General features: G+C 32.2%; 1 protein-coding gene and 1 long non-coding RNA gene across 2 annotated transcripts in view; one reads left to right on the top strand and one right to left on the bottom strand.

Moving 5' to 3' along the window:
• LOC145286274 (protein unc-13 homolog B-like) overlaps nt 1-19,287 on the bottom strand; it is a 597,427-nt gene extending 578,140 nt beyond the window's left edge. The window contains exon 1 of the mRNA XM_080135112.1: nt 19,070-19,287. Within this exon, the coding sequence (XP_079991238.1) occupies nt 19,070-19,091 (22 nt within the window). The 5' untranslated portion in view covers nt 19,092-19,287. The remainder of the gene's footprint in view (nt 1-19,069) is intronic.
• The window catches only part of LOC145286275 (uncharacterized), a 396,789-nt gene that overhangs the window by 160,654 nt on the left and 212,105 nt on the right, over nt 1-24,030 (top strand). The window lies entirely within an intron of this gene.

The following is a 24,030-nucleotide window of genomic DNA, read 5'->3' as shown; positions in this document are numbered from 1 at the left end:
TGCATATTCTTAAAATTCAATATTGCATTGGCGATTATTCAAATTACCCCCATATAATACTACTCTTAAAAAGAAAATAGTATAAAAAATTCATTTTGTACTTACTTGTTAGGTTTAAAAAAAAAAACAAAAAAAAAATTTATGCAAATTCATCCAGTAATTTTGCGTTTAAAAAATAATAAAATTTGATTTGGAGCTGGGTCTGTTGAATATTATTTTTTGGAATTCTTTGAGATGAGGCTTCATAATTTATGTACTTTATTCAAAACGTGATGAAACAACTACAAAGATGAGGAAGCAAAGGATACAAAAATAGGTCTGTTGACTTTGAAAATGCCAAAAATGGCAACCGACAGCTAATAAAAGCTATTTCTTTTTTTTTTTTTTTAAACAAAATTACTGAATCAATTTGCATAAATTATCGTGTAAGTTGTTATAGTTTTAACCTAACAGATGAGTACATGAAGTTTTGGGGGTTATTTTGTTAAATAAATATATTACAAAATTATTATATAAATAAATATTACATAAAAGAGGGTAATCCAAAGAGTAACCTTTTAATTTTAACTTAAAATATCAAACAAAAAAGTGTTCAAATTAAATTTGTACTAAAATAAGGCGAGCATGTGGGGTCTCCCTTCACAAATGAAATATTTACTTTTACCATGACTAATGTTTGTGCAAAATTTCAAAAAAATTCAAGGTGCGGTTATTAAGAAAAGTGCAAACAAACAAACAGGAGTGAATTACGAGGTCCAATCCCCCCCCCCCCCACACACACACACACTTTTGTTGGCGGGACCAATAAAACGTAAAATTATAAAATATATGAATAAAGTGTCTTCTAAAAGCTCAGATAAGAAAAATCTCTGCAGTTTGAAAATAAATTGTGACGAGAGTTATATGAAAACAGATTTTTTTTTTTGCAATAAATTTTGGGATTCTTCAGTTAGAGAAAATGTGAATTCTTATTTTTTACTTTTAGGCAAAAAAAAAAAGCTAAAAGCTATACTGTTGGATATAAAGAAACTTAGTGGATAAATCAGTGTCGTTCGATTGCACAATAGATCGATTTAATTTGGTTGTTTTATTTTGCAGCATATTTTTAGGTTATTTAATGCCGAATCCGATCATCCTGGTAAAAGTTTTTATGCTTCAAGTTCTTTAAATCTTCAAATATTTATTCATGGTGTTTGGTTTGGTGGTCTTGTAGAGGAAAATTGTTTTTTGTTTTTGGCTTTACAAAAAATGATTGAATTTTACAAAGAGAAAGGAAAAAAAAAAAAAATACCGATTTCATTTTTTTTCTTTTTTAACAATTCATGAAGAGAAAATTTACCCCATGTACCTAGCAAAATTTTCACAAATAGAGCAGTTTCAAAACAGAACACATTAACACGGGATTACTTCCTTGTAAATTACAACATGGTCACCTTCAAATATTCCTGTCATGTCAAACTCATCATCCATTCTCAATCCTCTCAAAGTTCATTTTTTTGACTCACAATCATTCATCTCATTTATCCCTATCCTTGAGTAGCTTTTGTCCTCTCCAAACAGTGACTCATTAGTAAAACTCAAATACATCATGTGATGTTTTTGACACGAAGGGGGGAAGGGAAAACTGCTATTTTCTAGGACAGAATCTATCCATCTAAAACTTATTGTTGACTGGAAGTAATATTTTTTTAGCTGCTTTCATCAAGTAGTATTGTCTGGAGTAATTTTCAGGAAAAAAAGTGCTTTATTTTTTCCTTTTTGGGGGTTTACAACTGTTCCTGACTAATTCTTCGCAAATGCTCCGGCAAAAACGAGAAATTTCCAGCATGGACTCATAAGAAACACAAAATCAATACTTCTGTTAACCATCTACATAATTGTCAGACGACATGTCTGTCTGTGACAATTTACATTTAAAATTAATTTTTAAGTATGCTGTAATTTTAACAATTTCATGTCATAACCATACAATAATAACAATTGCGTAAGTATTCCAATTAAACTTCAAAAGTCATATTTCAAAAAGGGTAGAAAACTCAACAGCTAACATCTGTTACACACATAATTTTAGTCATGTAGTTTGCCTACATATTCAGAACCTGTTTCAGTTATCGCTTCAGAGAATCTTTAATTGGTTTATATGATAGTGCTTAATGATAAATAGAGCTGTTTACTTGCAATAGTTCTATTTAGATGAATATTAATAACCCGTTTCAGTCACAGCTTTAATGAGCTAGATACCTTTAGACCAACGTCAGTTTTTATACTTTCATATTGTGTAATGAAGAAAATATGTGCGGCAAAATTCCAAATCTTTTCTGAACATACATTAAATTTTCATATATTTAAATTTCAAACATCGGCAAACTAGGATTAAGTCAGTTAACACAAAATCTCTGCTGTACGTGTTGCCAGACTTTCATTCGACAAAATTGAAAACTTTAAAATTTTCAATGTTCGCAAAAGTGATTTAAAATTATAGAAAGATATTGAAAATGAGTTTCATGAATCCAAATACAATAAAATGACAAAATTCGATTAATGAATTGATAATTAAAATAAAAACTTTATATCTATCTACTACTATATAAAAGGAACTTTGTGTGTGTCTTTGTTCCCTATGGACTCGAAAATGACTGGGTCAACTCTTATGAAATTTCACTTTATGTGCCTGGAAGTGTTCTTAGATAAGTTTTGTATGAGAATGTCTTCAATAAGTATCAATAATTGATAAATAAACTAATCTGATGAAAGAAGGAACAGGTCATTTTAACACAAATTAACACCTTACACAGTTTAACATCACAAGTGCATTTGAAACATTCTGAAATAAACTTGATTTAGCAAAAGTTGAGAGAATAAGAATAAATCTGTGTAATAAAATTCTGAGTAAATGTATAGAATAGTTAACAGTTGAGAACTTGCATGAAAAAAAAAAAAAATAGTAATTTATAGTTTCTCATCCAAAATGGTGGACGATTTCTTTTTCTTTTTTTTACAAGTGAATTCCAACTTATCAAGGTTCGAAGGCTACTCAAGGAAAAGGGTTAATGAATGTAAGGTGGTAGTTTAGTAATCGTTGTGTAGAATTTGGATTATTTAAGGGGACGGCTCAACAAGAACTTATTTACATTGGATTTGAAGGTTACCATATTGTAATCGACCGTGAAGCAAGTTAATGGAAAATATGGTAGCATGAAACATTTGCTGATCATCATTCAATCCCGGGCAACATCCGGTTTCCCCCTAGTTCTAAATATAATGAAATACAACCCTTTAAAGTAGCAAATAATTAATTCAAGCCACAATTGTCCACAATTTTGAATGAGAAATTACAAAATATTCCGCGCTGCCAAATTATATGAAACACATAATTAACTTCTATACCTAACCAGTTTAGCGTTTAATGTGTGGAAACGATTTTGGAGATTTTTTAGCATTTAGAAAACTCTGAAATCGTTTCCATACGTTAAAACTAGACAGACGCAGTATTGAATTTTCTTCTAATGCATTTTATATAAATTATGCGAGGTTTTCAAATAATTATTCTGTACTTTTGAAAAATTGTGGACCTGCGTTTTATGTGTGCATGTTTCTTGCATTGACTTGACTTACATTTTTTTTTTTTTACTATTAATTGAATATTTACAGAAATAAAAAATGCAATAATGTAAAAATTTAATTTTATTAATCTAAATATGAAATTAAATCAATCAGAATGCATTTCATTTTCTTCATAAGCCAGGTATTTTATTCCTTTGTTAATAAGTGAATGGAAAACAAAAGGCATAAATTATTTTGTAATCAAACATTCAAACCAAGCAAAATGGGGGAAGACTTTTCTACAATTGAACAGTCTTCAAATCAGTTTAAAAGTGACTTTGTTGTGCCTGAGTATAGTTTTGTTCGGTTCTAGAAGTTCCACCTTCCTAAGTAAGACCTAGGAGGTAAATGTATTGCTGATTGGCAGATGCACATCTACCAGAAATGGTGAAAAAGAACAGCTCTAGGTCTTACTTAGGAGGGTGGAACTCCTAGAACTGAACAAAATTATATCTATCTATATATATATATATATATATATATATACACACACGAGTCTAATGTAAGAATGTCTTGCCATAAATTAGTTCTTTAGAATCAAGGATGTTTCGGTTGCAAGCAGCAGATACGTTTGGCTGACTAGTCACTGCTAATGGGTAACATTTGAAAAAAATCCAATAATGAACCAGGATACTTGACTTAAGCGTTTAAAATTTAAATCAAGCCAGAAATAACATTCTACCACTTAAAACTTGATAATATTCAAGATTGTTAGCTCTTTCTGACTTCCGGTTTCTGCTGTCCACTTAATTGGATAATTACTCAAGCAGACAAGAAAATCATTCTTAACATGTAGAAAGGTCGGGTTTTCACATTATCTGAAAGGAAGATAATCATTAACTAGAAAAGAATCATATCTTGCTTGTTAAAGTCATTTCATCTACAGAGCAAAAACCGGAAGTAAAAAGAGCAGGCAACGTTGACTATAATCAAACTGTTTTAAGAAAGCTTAAAAAAAAAATCACACTAGAAACAGACATCAGTTTTCGTTTATCCTCTATTCTATAAATAGACTAAGGTGTAATTATTTGCATGCATATATAGTCTGATTAGGAAATTAAGAAAAATGTGGTCAACCTAAGCACAAATTGCAATATGCAGACTTCTTGTTGAACACTCTGTCTGTTAACACTCACTGACTTGGCATTTATAAATCATTAATTTCTCAATTCCTGTGTTAACTGCTGGTAGCCTGAAGGTTGAATGGTAGTATACGGAGTCAAGGATGATTTTGTGACTGGGTTTGAATCTCCGAACTGATAGTAACCATCACTTCCTACACCGATGATTGTGTAAGCATGAAACACTAGTGTCTTTATGTATAAAATAACTTAATATTTATCGATAAAAATTATATATGGTGGAACAATATAATTGTTCCCCTAAAGAAAACAACACTACAGCTTTATTTTAAAACTTTATTGTAAAAAAAAAAAAAAAAAAAATCAATTCAGCTAATTATGTAGAGCTGACATCTATTCAATGTATCCGCCTTCAGCCTCAATCATAGCCCCTATATGGATCTAGCATACTTTTTCTACAAGCATCAGAGGGAGCTCAGCAAGTAATCAACTGATGGCGGCAATCAGGGTGGCCTTGGTGTTGTGGGAGGTCATGTTGGCGATGTTCTCAACGTATGCCCAAAGGAAGTAGTTCAGCGGGTTAAGGGTGAGGGAAGAGGGGGATTACTGAGAGAAAGGTTCAAAGTCGTAGCACTCCTGAAGCCAAGCCTGGGTCTCTTTGGACTTGTGGGTTGGCACCAAGTCCTGCTGACACACCCATGGTCTGCCAGCAGCCACCTGATTGCACCAGAGGATCACCACACTCAACACATCCAGGTACACTTTGGTATTGATTTTCAAGCCGACTTTGAAAATGTGAGGTGGCATGATGTGGCTCTCACTTGAAATCATACCAAAGACCATAACTGTGGCCAGAAATGTTGTTTTCATCACCATAGGCACATCCCTGTTATCTAAATTTGCATTTTGAGGATGTTAGTAATGGACCTGTTGTCGTAACTTCGATCAGTGGAGAGCATAAGTTATAAAGCAACGCATCTCCAATCTCACTTGTTGAACATTGTGTCGCTTTCAGACATGATTGGGATTTGCACACAACTGGTCAATTAGTAGATGGTCTGCAACAAAAAAAAAAGGAAAGCGGTTTTCATCAAACGAAAATGGAATCATGTCTTTTCTAGAGTGACAATTTTATTGTTCGACCTTGTATATATACACTTCTCATCACGTCACATGAAAGTTAAGTCAAAACTGCTAGACAAATAACAATAAAAGTCACTCGCATCCTGCTTTCACTATTTTCTAGAGTTGTTTTTTTATTTTCTGCTTTCTATACAGATTTGCGGGGTTTTTTTTTTCTATTTTCCTTTATTGATTTCTGCAAGCGTCTGTGAATATTTTAATATCCGCATCATTTTTTTTTTTTTTGTTTATCTCATGCATACATATATACCTACAATACTAAAATATACTCAGGGCAAATAAGCTACAGAGTTTCATTCTTGGGAATTCAGACTAAATGCTCTACCAAGCTCTATTCACATATTGAGCACTGTTGAAGTAAATGTTGAAAAAAATATATATTATACGAGTGCACAGTTTTCATTAGAAAATCATGGAAAAAAACTACCCTTAGCCAACATTTGCATTAATGTTAATATAAAATATTTTTTTCTCACTCTAAATACTTTCTCATGTTTAAAGTTATTAACGCGTATGGAATACTGTTATATTTGGGCTGGTGAATCTATTCCATTTGCAAGTTCTGGATAAAATGCAGAAACATTTGTAATTTGATTGGTTCAACCCTTTCTTCTTCATTGCAACCTCTCTTACACAGACGTCATGTTGCTAGTCTCAGTCTTTAATAAATATTATTATGGCATATGTTCTTCAGAAATGTCCGATCTATTTTCTGCTTCCTTTGTTCCAGTTCATTTGACTCAGTCTAGTTGTCTTCATCAATTTCTGTTTTATACCTTATTGTAATACAGCTTCCTATTCCAGTAGCTTCTTTCCAAGAACTGCAAGATTGTAGAACTCTTCTGGCTCACGTTTTTCCTCCAAATTAGAGCCTTGGTCTTTTCAAGACCATGCTCAATAGGCATTTCCTGACTTTGCAATAATCATCAGTCGTTTTTGTAAGCTCCTTACATCAAGTGGCTTCATGCTTTGTCTGAAGCAATCCCCATAAAAACTTTTCAGTTTGAGACTTTTTTTTTTTTTAACTTCATTGCTTCAGACGCTATTTTATATGAATATTAATGCAAATATTAGCATAGTTCATATTATTTGGATTCTTTAGACTACACAAAGATCCCTGGCATAGTGGATAAAAGTATTTCGTAAAATTTAGTTGCAAGCTACATTCTTCTAGAGGTTAAAGGGTCAATCACGACACTTAAAATACAATTACGAAATTACTTAGAACATCTACCCAATCAAGGCTGACGGAACGAGAGCTAACCCTGTGGATTAAATAAAGGGTTCTAGTCGAAATTCTATGTAGATTCCTCAAGTTCGACAGAAAAGTTCCCAGAGTTTGAAAAGGTACACCTGAAGAAGGTTGAAGGTTACATCGACAGAAACTTTCTGAAAATATCACCCAGAATGAGAAAAGTAGTCTGAAAAATGCAAATACGAATAATCAATCCTCAGCTAAAAAATTTAGAAACGCTAGCATGGTTGTTTTTGTCATTTTTGATCCAGAGGGTGCTCACGACTATATTAATAACGAATTAAAATGGCCAGCATGATAATTACTTTGTGACCGTGGGCAATTCAAAATATTAGACAGTAATTTCAGGTTTTAATTAAACTTTTAATGGAAAAGTCAAGTATTACGGTTGATCGGTGTTCATAAAACTTGAGAAATGCATACATTTTCGAAGGCGCTTCTGTTGATTCAGAGATTGAATTTAAAAAACAACAACAAAAAAACGTATTCGTCGACATTTGAGCTATGTAATCAATGTTGCTGATCCTGGATTTGAGCCAGTTTTTTTTTTTTTTGCATGTTCGCGCGTGATGATCGTATTTGAGCTTAGATTAAATGTTTTGGTTTGATTTTTCCATGAAACAGCCGAACGAAAACACCTGAACGAATCACATGACGCGGAAATTCTGGTAACGGAAAAAGAAAGAAAAGAACTGATAATAACGAAGAAAGGCAGTCTTTAAAATACGATTAACGACTCCCTTTTTTCTTTTTACTATGATTGTTTGACCACCGAAAGCGAGGGAGGGGGGCAGCCATTACCATTTGCGACAAAGTATTTTGAAGCAAGCACCGTTGAGATAGCATGATTTATTTGTGTAAAAAAAGGTTTAAGATTTTTTTTTTTTTTTAATAAAGCAGTTTAAACTAGAAATAGTGTCTGCGAGTCAAATAATCCGATCACATACTTGCTGATATTCACTCGTTATTCCTATTTACTTGCCTCCCCACGAGGGTACAGTTAGACAGAAGGTCGGTTTTGAATGTGGGGAAAAACCAGCTCCCAAAAAAGGAGCACTGGATACTAACAAAAATAATTGTCTCAGTCATGAAGGATTTCTCACCCATTGACTGAGGACAGAAAAGGTAAAGTATAGCATCAGAACAGATACTACACTGTTATCTCGGTCAGAAGGCCAAGAAATCCGCTCATTATTTATGATAAATTAAATCGCTTTAAACTTCTTTTAGGCATTATTTTTTAACAAATAGATCACACATGAATAGGTGAAAAAAATTGCTTTTGAATAATTTCTTTGAAAACAATTTATGTGGGTAATAGTAATGATTATCTTAAATTGAAAACTTGGAACGGAATAGTTAGAACTCTCGATATCGAAAACAAAAACAAGGCGGATTGTGCTAACAAATGACTAAGAGAGAAAAAGAAAAACTCAAATATACAAAAAATAAAAGTTACTTTTCTACCTAACTTGTCTTATGGGGGAGGGGAGATTAGGCAGTTTTAAATGTTCTTTTTGTTCATCTTGAATATTCATGTTTTACGAGTTATTAGCCAATAATGTGGCTGATCGATTCTTCTTTATAGGAAGCAAGATGGCCACCACATTCTGTTGGCTAACAACTCGTAAAAACCGAATATTTGAGATGAAATACAAAAATTTTAAAACTGCTTAAAAACACACACACGCACACACAAAAAAAATGATCCAGATAGATTAAAAAGTAACTTTTATTGGTTATGATAACCGTTTATTTGTTGTGCATTTAATATTTTAAAACCCTTTTTCAGTTTGTTTACTTCATTGTACCACAATCCCCGAAAAAGAAAATCAGTGGGAGTTCAACATTATGGTGATCATCTGATTCAAAGAAAGGAAGGCTCGCTATTAAAATTGGTACTTATGCAGTTTATGAACCATACTGAAATAACATTCAGAAAGCCAGTCTTAACATAGGGAGGGGGGCTTTTTAAGCATTCAGTAGTTTTATCTTACAATTTAATAAACAAAAATTATAAAAATCAAATTTGACTTTAAACTCTCATCTAAAAAAAATAGCACGGTTCGTAAACTGCACAAGCACCACAAAATTAAATTTAGGGAAAAAACAATCCCCTCTTTAATAAAACTAAATGTGTATTTATATAAATAAATATATATTCTGTCCTGTCAGACAAAACAGTTGTACGAAATTATTTCAAGTTGTTGTTGATGTAGGCATTTACCCTAGGCGCTTGAACCGATTTCCTCCAAAGGAAAACGTGTCAAGGGAATATAAATTTACAGGCGGTCCCTGGTCGCCATTAGTGCATTTTAGACCAGGAAGCCAGGATCTTTAGACAGCCTGATCTGGTAGCACTAGATGCCCTAACACTTTGCACCAAAGTGCACCTGGGAGCAATGGTAACACATCCCACAAATGGAGTCTTACCACTGGATGCATTTTAAAATCATACCCAGGACTAAAGAATGAAAACAAATTGCAAGTGTGACACCTCTACCAGTTTTTTTAAATGAATACTGAAAGAAATCTTTCACTTTATTTCCATAATGAGACAATTACCCCCCCCCCCCATTTTTATACTGAATGATACTTTGTGTTCAGTTTTCAGTAGAGGTGTTTTATTTATTTTGTGAACACACTCACTAGAAAAGCAAATTTGTTTCCGTTATTTTTTATGGCAGATGTACAATTCGTGGAGAACAAATATTGAGAACTTGTTTGAACGGCAGCACGATCACGTGACTAAGCACCTCTAAATTTCCTATATGTTGACATTGATTGTAATATTAGTACCTTTTTGGTGTTGCCCTGGAGCGTTTTTTTTTTTTTTTTTTTTTTTTTTTTGGCTTTTCAAGTTTTAAAATAGACTTTGAAAGTTAAATTTATAACGGTACTTTTTGTTACTAGAATATTAATTGAACAAGATTCTTATAAAACTATATCTAATTTAGCACTTTAGCAGAATATGGTCTGTGCGGTTTCCTTTTATTTTTAGATGTGATTTTAAAGTTAAATTCAATGTTGACGGTATATTATTTGATAACGCCTCCCAATAGTAAGAATGAATTTCAAAATAACATTATTTCCGGACGGTCCGTACTCTGCATTAGTACCTAATTTTAAGGTGTCATACTTCCAATCCAAAGTATGAGGATTTGTTCCGAAAATTGTTATTAGCATCATAGAGTACTTTTTGTTCAACTATTAACAAAAGATTAAACATTTGTTACTTCACGGGGAACATGGACTCTGCGTAAACATTTTTTTTTTAATAGCTGCTCCATGAAATCGCATGCACAAAAGGTTTTCATTGGTTTATTTAATTATGATAACTTTTTTGAAGGTCCTATTTGAGACAAAAAAAAAGCCAAAAGCATTATTTGAATATTTATGAAAAAACTAAATGTAACAAAAAATAAAAATATTTAGTCGAGAAAATATAATAAAAATAATAAAATGAAAATAAAATAAAATAAAAACAAGCACGAAATGAAAGTATGAATCAAATTTAATTAAAGAAAAAAAAATCAAGAAATAAAATAAATACACGCGCGATTAAGAAAGAAGTCTGAGATGTATGCGAAGAAAGTGAAAGAAAACCTTTTGCGCATTTCAGGGAGCAGCCATTAAAACCCCCGTTTACGGAGGGTTCACATTCCCCGTGAAGTACCAAAATTGTTAGGAAGAAATCGAAATCCATTCTGGTGGATTCAGTTTCGCGAGTATTTTTTTTTTTAATTTTATTATTATTATTTTGTAAATAGGATTTTTAAAAAATCGGTCCTAGAATACAACCTAATAAAAAAAAAACTACAGAAAAATCTTTACGATGTACGTATCCGTCACGTAACGAATATGACATACTCCAAAAATAAAATAGTTTTATTTTATAAACAAAATCATTTTAAAACGATTTTTAGTGATTAATGTTGATTCCTTAGCATTACAAGGCTGATTTATTAGGTCTGAATTATTGTGGGCTTATCTGCCCCTGTTTTGTTTTTCAAGATAGCGACGCAAGACAATGTCTTAATTTTTTTTTTAGTTAAAAATAAAAATACTTGATTAACTTACGTAATTTTTGGAATATGACATCTTCATTCTGTGACGGGTATATACATCATACAGTTTTTCCTGTTTTTCTTCTATTCTTTTATATATTAGGTTCGATTCTATATAACAGATTTTTCTGTAATTTTTTTTTATTTTGATTTATTTTCTTTTAAATTAGGCTGATGTTTTTATAAACCCAAAAATCATTTTAATACGTACGTTACTGCATTCTTAATTTCAATCAATAATCGATTAATAGTAAAAAGAAAATATACAGTCACGTAGAGGCGAGAAACACGTACAGACACATAAGTGATCACAATTTTATTTGTATAAAAATGTATTTTTTTTTTGGTAAATTTATACAAACACCGTGACAGCGAATTAACCCTAACCCTTAACCCTAACCCTAACCCTGTCACGGTGTTTGTATAATAATACCTTTTTTTTTTTTCGATTTTCAAGAATAAATTCTATCATTTTTTTTAAAGTGATGAAATTGTGTGAATGTTCAAAACGTCAACAACTACTTGCGATATGAGATACAGTAAAACAAAAAAATGGCGATTGGAATTAAACCGATAAATTAATGAAGGATGGGGGGAGAATTATGGTCTTTTTATTATTTTCTTTCAGGGAAATAATGAAAAATATAAAAATTGAAGATAAAGAAATAAAAGCTTGCAGAAAATGATAATGAATGAAATTGGCAAGGAAAAAAAAGAAAAGAAAACATCGAGAGGATACGTCACGAGACTCTACAGGTTTCAATTCGCATTTGATCGAAACCAAATCAGAAATTCTGCTTTCAAATAAAATCAAAGATTTTTTTTGTATATATTATTTAAAATGTTACTTTTTATTAGAAAACGCAGAACATTAAATCGTTTATGTTAAATTCTAGAGACGGTTTAAAAACCTCACATCTTTTTCTGAAGAGGCGAGGGGGGGATCTTTTAAATCTACCGAGACAATGGTCACTCCCTGCAAGAAGATTGGTATGGAAAGTTAAACAAGGGTTGCACAATCATAAATGTACGCCCCCCTGAACTGGAACATTAGAGTCCTTGGTTACTTGCCTCCTCACGAGGTCAAATTTTAATGTGGGAAAAGTCCAGTTCCCAGAGAGAGGTAGGTACACTAAATCGAGATCCAAAAATGAAATTGCCTCAGCCTAGAAAGATTTCTTTACTGACTGACAACAGAAAATATAAAATGTAATATCTGAACACTAACATATTACAATTACTTGAGTCTGGTAACAAGTTCAGGATGACTAGATAAGCGGACAAAAGCGAGTATTATTTCGAAATTTTCACTCTCCTAGACTAGTTGTGCAACAATGGTTTGAGAGTCTAGTTTACGCTACTCTTTAATACATAGTTTTCTTTTTTTGGGGGCGGGGGTAAATCGTAGTTCTTGTCCGTATTTTTGTTGATAAACCCTTCTTAGGGTGTTGGATATAGACCCCAGCCATAATTATCTACATTCTGTAATTACATTATCCACTGTACTTGGGCAAGCATATTTCATTTTGATCAAATTGTGAACAACGTTAACATGGTATCCGCGATTGTTCTCAGTATCCACAAAAATGAAACGATGTTTTACTTTATTTTATTCATAATAATGTAAAAAAGAAAAAGTGAAAGTGTACATAGATTATTATCATTTATTTCTGAGAAACGCAAGTAGTTTGAAGATTATAAAAATTTACTGAAAATTCAATTAATATTACTGTACATAAACCAATCGGTGATTGATGAACCCCGGCCCCAAATGTTAACTTTATAAAATAAGTATAAAAAAATGTAATACGATGTCACTGGGTTAATTAGGAGAACAGAGTTTCTCATTCAATCTCGGCCAACGCCAGATTTCTTGCTAGTTACGAATAAAATGTTTATTTGGTTCTCAATTGTATTTTCCGACTTGAAATACAATCGTGATCATCTTTTAAGTCTTGGAGATCTAACCAAACTCAAATTTGTCATCATTCTCAGCCATAAATAGTATTACAGTCATAGGCACATTACAGGTAAACATTGCAATTGGAGACACGGGCAGATTGCGACAAAAAAGAATGAACTTGTATATACTCGATAAAAATTGTTCTCTTCTTATTGTTTTTTTTTTTTTTTTTTAGATTGTGACATGATGAATATATTAGAGTTAAAATCTATTTAGTATTACGCATGAAATCTGAAGAAAAACACTATTTTAACGAACGTGTGAGATAGTATAATAGATATATTTTCAAGATGGCGGTATGATTGATCGGAAGTAGGTTATTAGCTAAAAAGCGAAACGGGGTGCACATTAGCTGAACGAAGTAAAAACTTTTGACTGAATTTAAATTAAAATATGGTACAACACATAAGTATGCTGTTACCTCCACAGAAGTTCTTAAAGTTAAAACATTTTAAAGTCTGGAATAAAGTTTCTGATTTTATAATCAACTAAAAATACTTCGTTTCATTATACATGGCTTCTGTTCAAGTTTTTGTATGGCCCATAACAGCGTTAAAAGGTGTTTTTTGGATTTCAAATAAAATTTTTTTAAAGCAAACATATCCGCAAGCAATTAAAACTTTGAATGGGAGTTAGCTCGTAAAAATTTTATGAAGCATAAACATTTTTTCCGGATTAAAAATAAGATTTATGACCAGCAAATGATTTCATCCAAACTGTGTGTGTGTGGGGGGGGCTTTATTCTTCTGCAACTGAACTATTCTTTTGAAATATATATATTTTAAAAGAACACAGTACAGTTGCAATATATTATATAAACATTATTGATTACATATGTGCATATATGTCTCAGTGGAATTCTAATTCAGGGGCAACACTTCAGACGAAAAAAGAATCGATATTGAAACGGGTCTCAAGAATACATTGGGTTTTGTAAGATATTTGAGTATGATCTACATTCCGGCTAAAATTGGGTGTATACTTTGAATGTGAGCAGTAGTTTTTTTTCCAAAGGTGTAGTGAGGGAAGGGGGATGTTGATTCCAGTGTTTCAACCGTCATGTTAGGTGTTAGGTCGTTCTTTTAGCTTGGCGGTTATTTACTGCCCTTGATTAGAAAAATTTCTATATCCTTAGGTTGTTTTCATGGTTGTATATTTTTTATTAGTGGAGACTTAAATTTTCTTTTGACAATTGTTATTTTTGTTTATTTCTTACCTCTTTTATCTCTCGTTTTTTTCATTCGTTCATTATTTTTTAGTTTTCTAATTTTTAGAGTAAGAGTGGTGGAAGAGCCACTTCATGTAGTTAAGCTGTTGACATTTGTGTGTGTGTATATATATATTATATAATAGTAATAATAGTATAGTATGGCGTTCATAACAGTAATAATAATATAATATGGCGTTTATAACAGTAATAATAATATAATATGGCGTTTGAAGTGTAATAATGTTTTAATAATCCTAAAAATTTCAATATGAATACTAAAACTGAAATTAGGTTTGAAAATATTTTTCTATCCTAGGGATGGGTGATTTTAATCACATGAATGAAATTTTTAAGTAAATATCGCATGAATAGATTTGAGCAAAACTAAACGAATGAAAAAGGAAAAAAATGTTATCGTGTTCATTAATACAATAGTGACGCAATCGCGCATCAGTTTATTTGGTTAAGGGGTTTAAAAACGTACTTGTTCACATTGATCTTTTTAAGCCAATGAATTTCAGGTGAAAATATTACTACGTACTTACGTGTCATGGCGAAATCAGTATAAATTCAACAAATTATGAAAAGTGATCTAGTTGAGAATGTGCTAGATTTTTTTTAAATCAGCCACAATTACGTTTTGAAATGAGTTGGTTTAAAAATGGCGGACCCTTAATTTGTAATTAAAGTCAAGGGTTATCTATTTGTCATACTGAATTAGTCGGACAACTTTTCCACATGAAAACATACGATAAAAATCGATAAATACTATTTTTACTTATAATAACGATTCTCCGGGATCATTTTTCATTATTTTTTTTTCAAAAGTTTATTCAAATTTCGTCATGGCACGTAAATGCGTAATGTTTTCACCTGAAATGCGTTGGCTTAAAAGATCACCAATTTAAATAAGAACAGACTTCAAAATCACTTCCACGAGACGTAACGAAGATTTTTTTCTATTTTTATATTAATAAGATTATTTCACAATTTGTATCGCTGTTTTTGCCTCCAGACATTATTTTTTGGTAATTGTAATGAATGGGTGTACTTCGGCTACATTGGCCAAGATCAAAGTGTAGTATCTGTTCTTCAGATGCAGCACTTCAATTTCTCGTTCTCTTTCAGTTGAGGAGAAATCCTTCACGACTGAGACAATTTTTATTTTTGTACCTTTTCTCCACGTTAAAAAACGACCCTGGTGTCTAACTCTGTCCCGTGGGGAGGCATTGTAAATAGGTGTAGACGATTTAGAGTACTTTGAGAATTCCGAATCTATCCCGGAAATGTCCGAAGCAGTTTATGATTAGAAAGCTACCTTTTCGTGGAGCTAAAAAAAAAAATTAATAAAATAAAAAGAAATTAACAAAACATAACCCTTTGAATGTTTACTATCATATGCCATTTACGTATTTTTTTTTTTTTTTTGCGACTTTCAAATCGAAAACTGCTTTTACTATTTCCGAAGTTAATACGGGAATCTCCATTAAAGAATTGAAATCCTCTTGATACCCATTTATTATAAGTACCATTTTGTTTTATCGATTATTTAAATCAAAACATAATAGCGTAAATTCTTTTAAAAATATAGTTTAATTACGGAATTAAATCCGCTATAATGCATTTCAGTTTATTGATAAACAAGTCAGCCGTTTTAATCTTTTGTTAATAGTTGTGAAGAACAAAAATAAAATAATTACTTCAGTATTTTGGGTATTTATGCAGAAGACGGATCGTGCTGAAATAACGTTAATATTTAGAATAACCACATTTTTTTACATGAGAGGGGAAGGACGGTTTGCAACTATTTTGTACCTATTTACTATGCCTCCCCACGGGACAGAGTTAGACACCAGGGTCGTTTTTTAACGTGGAGAAAAGGTACAAAAATAAAAATTGTCTCAGTCGTGAAGGATTTCTCCTCCACGGAAAGAGAACAAGAAATGGAAGTGCAGCATCTGAAGAACAGACACTACACTTTGATCTTTGTATTTTCACCAAACAATAAAAAAGGGTACTTATGCACTTATGTTACCGTGCTGAAATAACGTTATTATTTTGAAAACTATTCTTAATATGGGCGAGGAGAGGGTGTTTTGTAACACTGTACTTTCACCTAACAATTTAATAATATCGTGAAACTTGAAAATACTATTACAAAATAGCACTGTGACATAAGTGCATAAAGCACAAAAGTATCGTAAATTTTTTTTTTTTTTTTTGAAATAGCACGATACATATTCTGTATGAGTATCGAATTTTTAAAGGGAGGGTTGTACACGGTGTTTACGTCGAAGCTTTTGGCATTCGAAGGTGATTTTTTTTAAAGTCTTTAAATTAACGGAATAGAAGTAATTTATACTTAAAATTCAATAACACGGAAAAAGTCTAGCATATAGTTTATAAATCAAAAGAAACTTATTTTTTGTTTGTTTATCATGTATACAATGAAAGGAAATTTATATTTACGAATCAATGAAATGAATTAGCTACGTCCTATTCAGTCAATATTCACACACGCACACGATTTATTCATGCATTAAAAAGAGGCTTCGTTGCAGTGTTGAGAGACAACGGATAATCCCTGTGTCGGAGTTCAGCTTTAGTGTGTTTAGTTTTAAAATGTGCGTGTGTGTAGTATTAGATGCATTTGATGTTATGGATATACGTTTTTTTTTTGTTTGATTTTTTTTCCTTTTGCTTAAACGTGCGTGTATTATATATTCAGTAATATATACGTAAAGAAATGTGACTAGCTACGCGGAAAGTTTACAGTGAAGCATTAAGCAATGGTTGAACAATCCCAAATCGCACATCTCGAGCCACTAGATTCTAGTGTAAAGAAGTTCAGGACGACTGGAAACAATTCCTTCTCCCAGGATGTTTGCACAACAAAGCTCGAGAGTCTAGTCTACTCTATTATAAGTTACGCAATAGCCACGAAAAGAATTCGAAAATAACATGCAGTTCAGTTCCTATATGCCCTCCACGAGGCATTGTTCGACACGAGATAGGTTTGTGGAAGAAAAATCCATCTGGCACAAAAAGATAAATAATGGGACGGAGGAATACACTGGATTGGGACAAAAATAAAAAAGTGCACCAATCTAGAGGAACTCTTTCCGCACCGATTGAGAACAGAAAAGATGGCATGCAGTACCGGAAGAGTATCACACTGATACTACACTCCAATCCAAACTAAAGCAGTGTGTAACCAATATAGTACGCCACTTATAACCATGTATTATACTCATTAATAAAGCGGTGGGTGGTATTATACACTGAAAAATAAGTAGAAATTAAAGAAGCGTTAATCATTAAACATCTAGAGGCAGAAATCAATCATGAATATATATATATTTTTAATTAAAAATGGTGCTTACAGACCGCGTTCAAATAACGTTATTTAGAAACCCACTCTTAAAATGGGAGAGGAGGGTATTTTGTAACTATTCTGTGCTATTACATAAAATTTACTTGAATTTAACATTTAAATCCTCAAAAAAAAAAAAAAAAAAACTATTCTGCATTAGAATTATCTGTGTTGTTTACGAAGAGTGCTATTTTTACATAGGATTTTAAGGTTAAATTTAACTTTTGTTTATTAAATTGTTAGGTGAGAGTATAGAATAGTTAATAACGCCCCCCACCCTCCCAAGAATGGCTAGTTATATAACGTTATTATTTTAACGGAGTTCGTAAACGGCACAAGTACCAAATCATCATTAAGCTATTATAATTAACAATAAAACGGAATCTAAATTTTAAATCAAAACAAATCCATTTCAGCATTTTCATCATAAAAATGATATATATAAAAAAAAAAAAAGATTTCTCAAGAATTCATATTTTTTGATAAATTTGGTTAAAAAAAATAAAATAAAGGGTGCTAGGGCACTTACTGATCCGCGCTATTTTTTAAATCGTATTTCTAGGTTTAATTAAAACTTTATATATATATATATATATATATTTTGCAATTGTAAGGTTAACGTATAGAATAGGTACAAAACACCCTCCCCTCCCCATGTTAAGAATGGCTTTTTAAATAATAACGTTATTATTTCAGCACGGATCAATATAAGTGCACTAGTAAAAAAAAAAAAAAAAAAACTAATTCCGTTGTTTTATATTTAATTTAAATACTGATATTTTTTAGATTAATATTATTTAACATTGATAAAACATAAAATTAGTCGATTAATCCTTGTAAGATTTTTTAAATTACATTTTAAAGACAGATATTGCTTGACGTTGAAAGAAAAGGGATTTATAATTTTGCCCTTAAAACTAGGCACAATTTAATGCTCGAATTAGATAAAGCATTTCCAAACGACACACTTTTAATTCATTTGCATTTTATCAAAAGCAACCAAATTATAATATTTATTTTCGAAAGCTAAGTATCTTTAATTCAATGTAATATAATAACAGAATTATCTTTCCGAAAATAATGATACGAACAGTTGAAATAAAAATTGAATTAACATTATGTCTTAATTTTTGTACAAGTTAAGAAGTTTATCATTTTTTAAATTATAAAAAAACATTTTCAAATAATAAAAAAAAACGGAAGCTCATTCATTCCACAGCAAGCAAAGCTACTAATAATATCACGCATTCTGAAAGCAAACAGTATTTTCCATCATCATCATCATAGATTTAAGTAAAATAATAACAAGTGCTCTAAAAGTAACAATATTTTCATCATCATCATGAACGTGAGTAAAAATACATCGAACTTACCACATATACACAATAATGACATAATTTTCCCCGAGAGAAAAAAAAATTCAATAGCTACATCCACATTTTTCACGTAATTACTCCCGAATACATTGTATATATCCCTTTTTTTCTATCTTTTTCTGACTAAAAGTCTTCTTGTGTCGTGGTCGGTATTATCCTATCAAACGACGAAGAGTTCTTCCTAGCAGCCGCCATATTTGATAAAGAGGGCACCCTCCCCGAATCGAAATGTTCAGCAGTATAACCGATGCGATCGACCACCTGTTCGCAGATCGATACGAGTACCGCCCAGCGACAGTGAAACGCTCGGCAGTTTCCGTGTGCACCCGTCGCTTAGATTGCACCGGCGCACGACGCGAACGTGCTTTTCTGACGTCACGACCCGAACGGTTTTCGAACAGTAATTTATTTATTTTTTTTTTTCTCTTCTCTTCTTGACTGTGTGCGCGTCTTGTGCAACAACAACGACAACAAAATCGTATTATTCGTTGCAGTGCGTGTGGAAAGAAAAAAAAAATCAGATCGGAGATTTTAAATAGGGGAGCATTTATGTGTGCATGTGTTTTCGTTTATTTGCTTTATAATACTTGTTTCTGTTGCTGCTCCTGGTGCTGTTTCCTGAAAAGGTGGGGAGCGGACGGAGCAAGGGTATACCAATTTGCTTGACCACCAGGCTGGGTCTGAGAGAGTGTTACGAGGATTTGAGAAACAACAACTTGTCACAATAGCAACAAAAAATTAACCGCCACTAAAGTAGAAATTTTAATTTGAATGAAAAAAAAAAATAAATAAATAAACAGCAAATGTCTAATCTACAGTCAAATCCGAATAATTGTTTCGTTAATCTAATACTAATGAAGATTTGGTACCTGTTTGTCGAAACTCTCCTAATAACCTACTGGTGACTGCTGCACATTAATTCTCTCTCTCTCTCTCTCTCTCTCTCTCTCTCTCACACACACACACACACACATGTACATATACGTATATAAGTACATATATATATATACATACATGTGTACATATATGTATAGATATAAAAATATATATATATATATACATACATATATAGATACATGCATGTAGACATGTGTGTGCGTGCACACATTGTATATTTACATGCATATATATGCATATGTATATACATATATATATAAATATATATGTATATATCCGGTGAACCAAGTGCAAGAGAGGTTCAAACAATCGCACAAGAAGACGACCAGAATCTTAGAAAAATCTCTCGGTTCGAATATCTGAGTTAGCAGGTGAATGGTTGGCATCCGTTAGGATGCTCCATCCCCATCTTGAAAAACTGATAAGAAAATTATATATATATATATATATATAAGTATATATAGGCATTATATTTTACATACAAAAATTGGGAGAGTAGTTTGGTAGAGATCGTTTCACACACACCACAAGGTCACCATCGAAACCGTCGAGCTGATATACGGATATATATATATATATATATATATATATATATATATATATATATATATTATAAATTACTAACTAGCTCTACCTACGTATTGAGCACTTTTGAAGTAAATACTTAAAGTTTACGCATAAATCTATACTTTCGTATATTAGGTTTATGTGAGTAAATGAAGTAGTTATATATATATATATATATATATATATATATATATATATATATATATATATATATATATATATACACTAGAAAAAGTACCTGTCGTTGACTGGGTTCAAAAACAGCCTACAGAAAATGGACTCTGATTTATGGAAGTATGATAGGTTATGAAAAGGAAGGGTTGTAAATTTGGGTTGAATTTGGGGGTATCAAAACCAAAGCAAAATATGATAAAAGTAAAAATAAAATAGATAGACCCCATAATTTATTATACCATACCTGTTCACACTGAAACACTTATCACAATATTCTGTGGATCTATATTAAAAAACCTTGTTAAACTTTGTGACATATTTCCATTCTATGGAGGTCAGGTGTGCGTGCGCGAACCTTTTCTAGTCTCACACAAAAACACCCGTTCACATCTCAAGCTATATTACTTGTCATATACATACGCGCACACAAACATACACACGCACGTCCACACACGTAGATATATACACTCACATTCACGTGTATACACACACACGCTAACGTACACACATGTACTCACATACGCGCACACGTACGCATACATGGACAAAGTCACTTCCCCTTTCAAAGGAAATCCACACATGCGCAAAAGATCACCGGAAACAACTATAAAAGCAAGGCAATAAGCAGCTTCTTTCTTTTCGGACCAGCTTCTGAGCTGAGTGGTTGATGAACCATTTCGCCTTTTCGGGGCACGCGCCTCAGCTTTCTCTATCCATGAACTGGATTGACATTCTCACTCTTTCTCTTTCTCTATATACAACTTGTGCCTGAGAATACCTTCGCATAGCTGACTGCTAACATGGCGCACAGCTTTACTGATGTCAACGCTCTATCTTTTTCTTTGTCTACACGCTGGACTGTCATTCCCATTTCCACTACATTGCTCACTCCGTTCCCACGCGATGACATGAACACGTGTTACACCTAAAACATTCATTTTTCAACAGGAAATAAACGACACGTTTATTTTATCCAGCAATTGAGTTTTTGTTTCCTTCATTCCATTCGTTTCATTATTTTCTTTTGTAACTGGATCAGGATTTATATATCCTAGTCCTCTACAGGTGCGAACGAACACTCCATAATTTTATTATACCATATTTCTTCAAACTGAAACATAATTATCAAAGTATACTAACGCAGATAGATATGAAAAGTCTTTATTAAAGTTTGTGCCTATTTTCATTCTATGGAGTCCAGGCGCGAATGCAGACCACACAATTTTATTATACCTACCCTATTTAAGTTAAAACATACTTATCAAAGTATTCTTATGCATATCTATATAAAAACATTTGTAAACGTTTTTTATTTAATTAAAAAAAAAATTATTCCCATACTTTGTGGACCAGGCGCGAACGCAGACCCCACACTTTTAATGAACCACCGTTCTGCCAGATCAAACATAACCATTCTTGTGTCTCGATACATCTATCATTATATGTAATCAGTTTTTTTTTAAATAGTCAACCATATAGGAGCCTAATCTCGTCTTTCTTGACAGGTGTAGTATATGTTTTTTGATAATGATACCATCTTCCAAACATTAAATCTTTAGGGAAAGGGGCGTCAGTGCGTTAGTGCGTTAGTGTAATATATGTTTTGTTGGCATAAGACACCTTTTCCAGGTATTACCTCCTTCTTTGGCAGATAATGAAGTATCTGCTCTATTAGCATAAGACCACCTTTTCAGGTATGTTCATTTCTTGTCATATTAATCTCCCAAGCATTACCTCTTTCTTTTTCTTGGTTTGGGCGGAAAGACTGCCGTGACTCGTCAATTAATCATGTTACCATTCTCCCAGGCTAGAAAATGTAAGCGACCGGTGTTGGGGCATATATTTTCTAATACGAATAGTAACGAAGTAGATGATTTGCTGTGTTACCAAACAATAAACATTTTGATTTTTGTGGTTGTTTGCGAGAGAATCACGTATAAATAAGTAAATGCATACTGTACGTATGCCCCCACCCCTCACACTGGTGTTGAGCACTGTGCCAATGTAGATCAGCGATGGACATCAGCGATAATACATAACTCTCTGTAAAAGAGCAGATCACTCTAGGCTGCTAAAATTACTCAAAATAAGCATTTCGATCACACTTACTGTAATAAACCAGTACTGACAGCATAATGAAAAATACAAAAGTACAAGAAATTAATAAAATATTTTGAACAACACTTTAGCAAGAGTTAAAACATTTATTTTTCGAAAAGGAAACACAAATAAAATGGATGGTCTTTAATCCACGAAGTTTTGAAAGAAATACTTCCCTCCTCATCAGAGAAGAGGGTTAGCAAAATGCAGAATAAGATTTTTCTTGTAAAGTATTTAATGAACTCGCAAGTATGAAGTAGATCATACTAGCCTAAAACGAAAAACATAGAAAAGCAGAGGGAGTGGGGATAAAATATAATCTCACGTCAATGGATGTTCAAATTAATGACGAGTGGGAAATTTTTGAATTGAAAAATCCAAATTGTTGGTAATAATAAAGAAGACAAAATTCATATATATATATATATATATATATATATATATATATATATATATATATATATATATATATATATGTTATTTATTTGTGATACTTTTTGAATGAATTCAATTATACGAAAATGCATTTTTACCTAAATGCCAGTTAGGAATAATTTTTCCTTTTACCAATTTGGCACCCCAAAATGGGGAACGGCATATATATATATTGTTTAAAATATAATTATCCACTGACACGTGTTTCGTCGTCTACGACTCATCAGAGTGGCTGAATCTAGCGATATATATATATATATATATATATATATATATATATATATATATATATATATATAATATATTTCATGATTTTCTTGGGGGTACAAAACTTTATTAAGGTAATAATGAAGGGAAGGCGTATTCCTTCGGAATTCATTTTATATTTAAAAAAAAAAAAAAGTCAGAGCAGAAAAGGAAAATGGATAGCGACTAAAAAATAAAAGTAGGGGAGGGGGAAATAAAAACGAGTCACTTGACATGTTTCGCCCTCACTCATCAAAATTGGAATCGAGGGATTTATTTTGTAGTAATTTGTTTTCCTTAATGATAAAATCTAAAAAAATAAAAAAGAGACGGGAGCAAGAGCAACCGTATGGGGATGAATTTTAGAGGCTGATCACGTTCAAACCCAACAAGCAGTCCTTTTGCTTACAAAAGGAAGCCTTTCTAAGGCGAACGTGAACAGTCTCCAAGACTTTTAGATGATATACGGAGTGAGCTCGACTCTAGGGAGAAAGAGTCGATGCTGAAGTTCGTTGCACAATCCTGGTATTTAATAAAGT

Source organism: Euprymna scolopes, chromosome 10 (genome assembly GCF_053919585.1).
Source record: "Euprymna scolopes isolate OS-2025 chromosome 10, ASM5391958v1, whole genome shotgun sequence".
Classification (NCBI taxonomy): domain Eukaryota; kingdom Metazoa; phylum Mollusca; class Cephalopoda; order Sepiida; family Sepiolidae; genus Euprymna; species Euprymna scolopes.
Note: the sequence above shows the minus strand (reverse complement) of the source record. Positions and strands in the feature narration are given on the sequence as shown.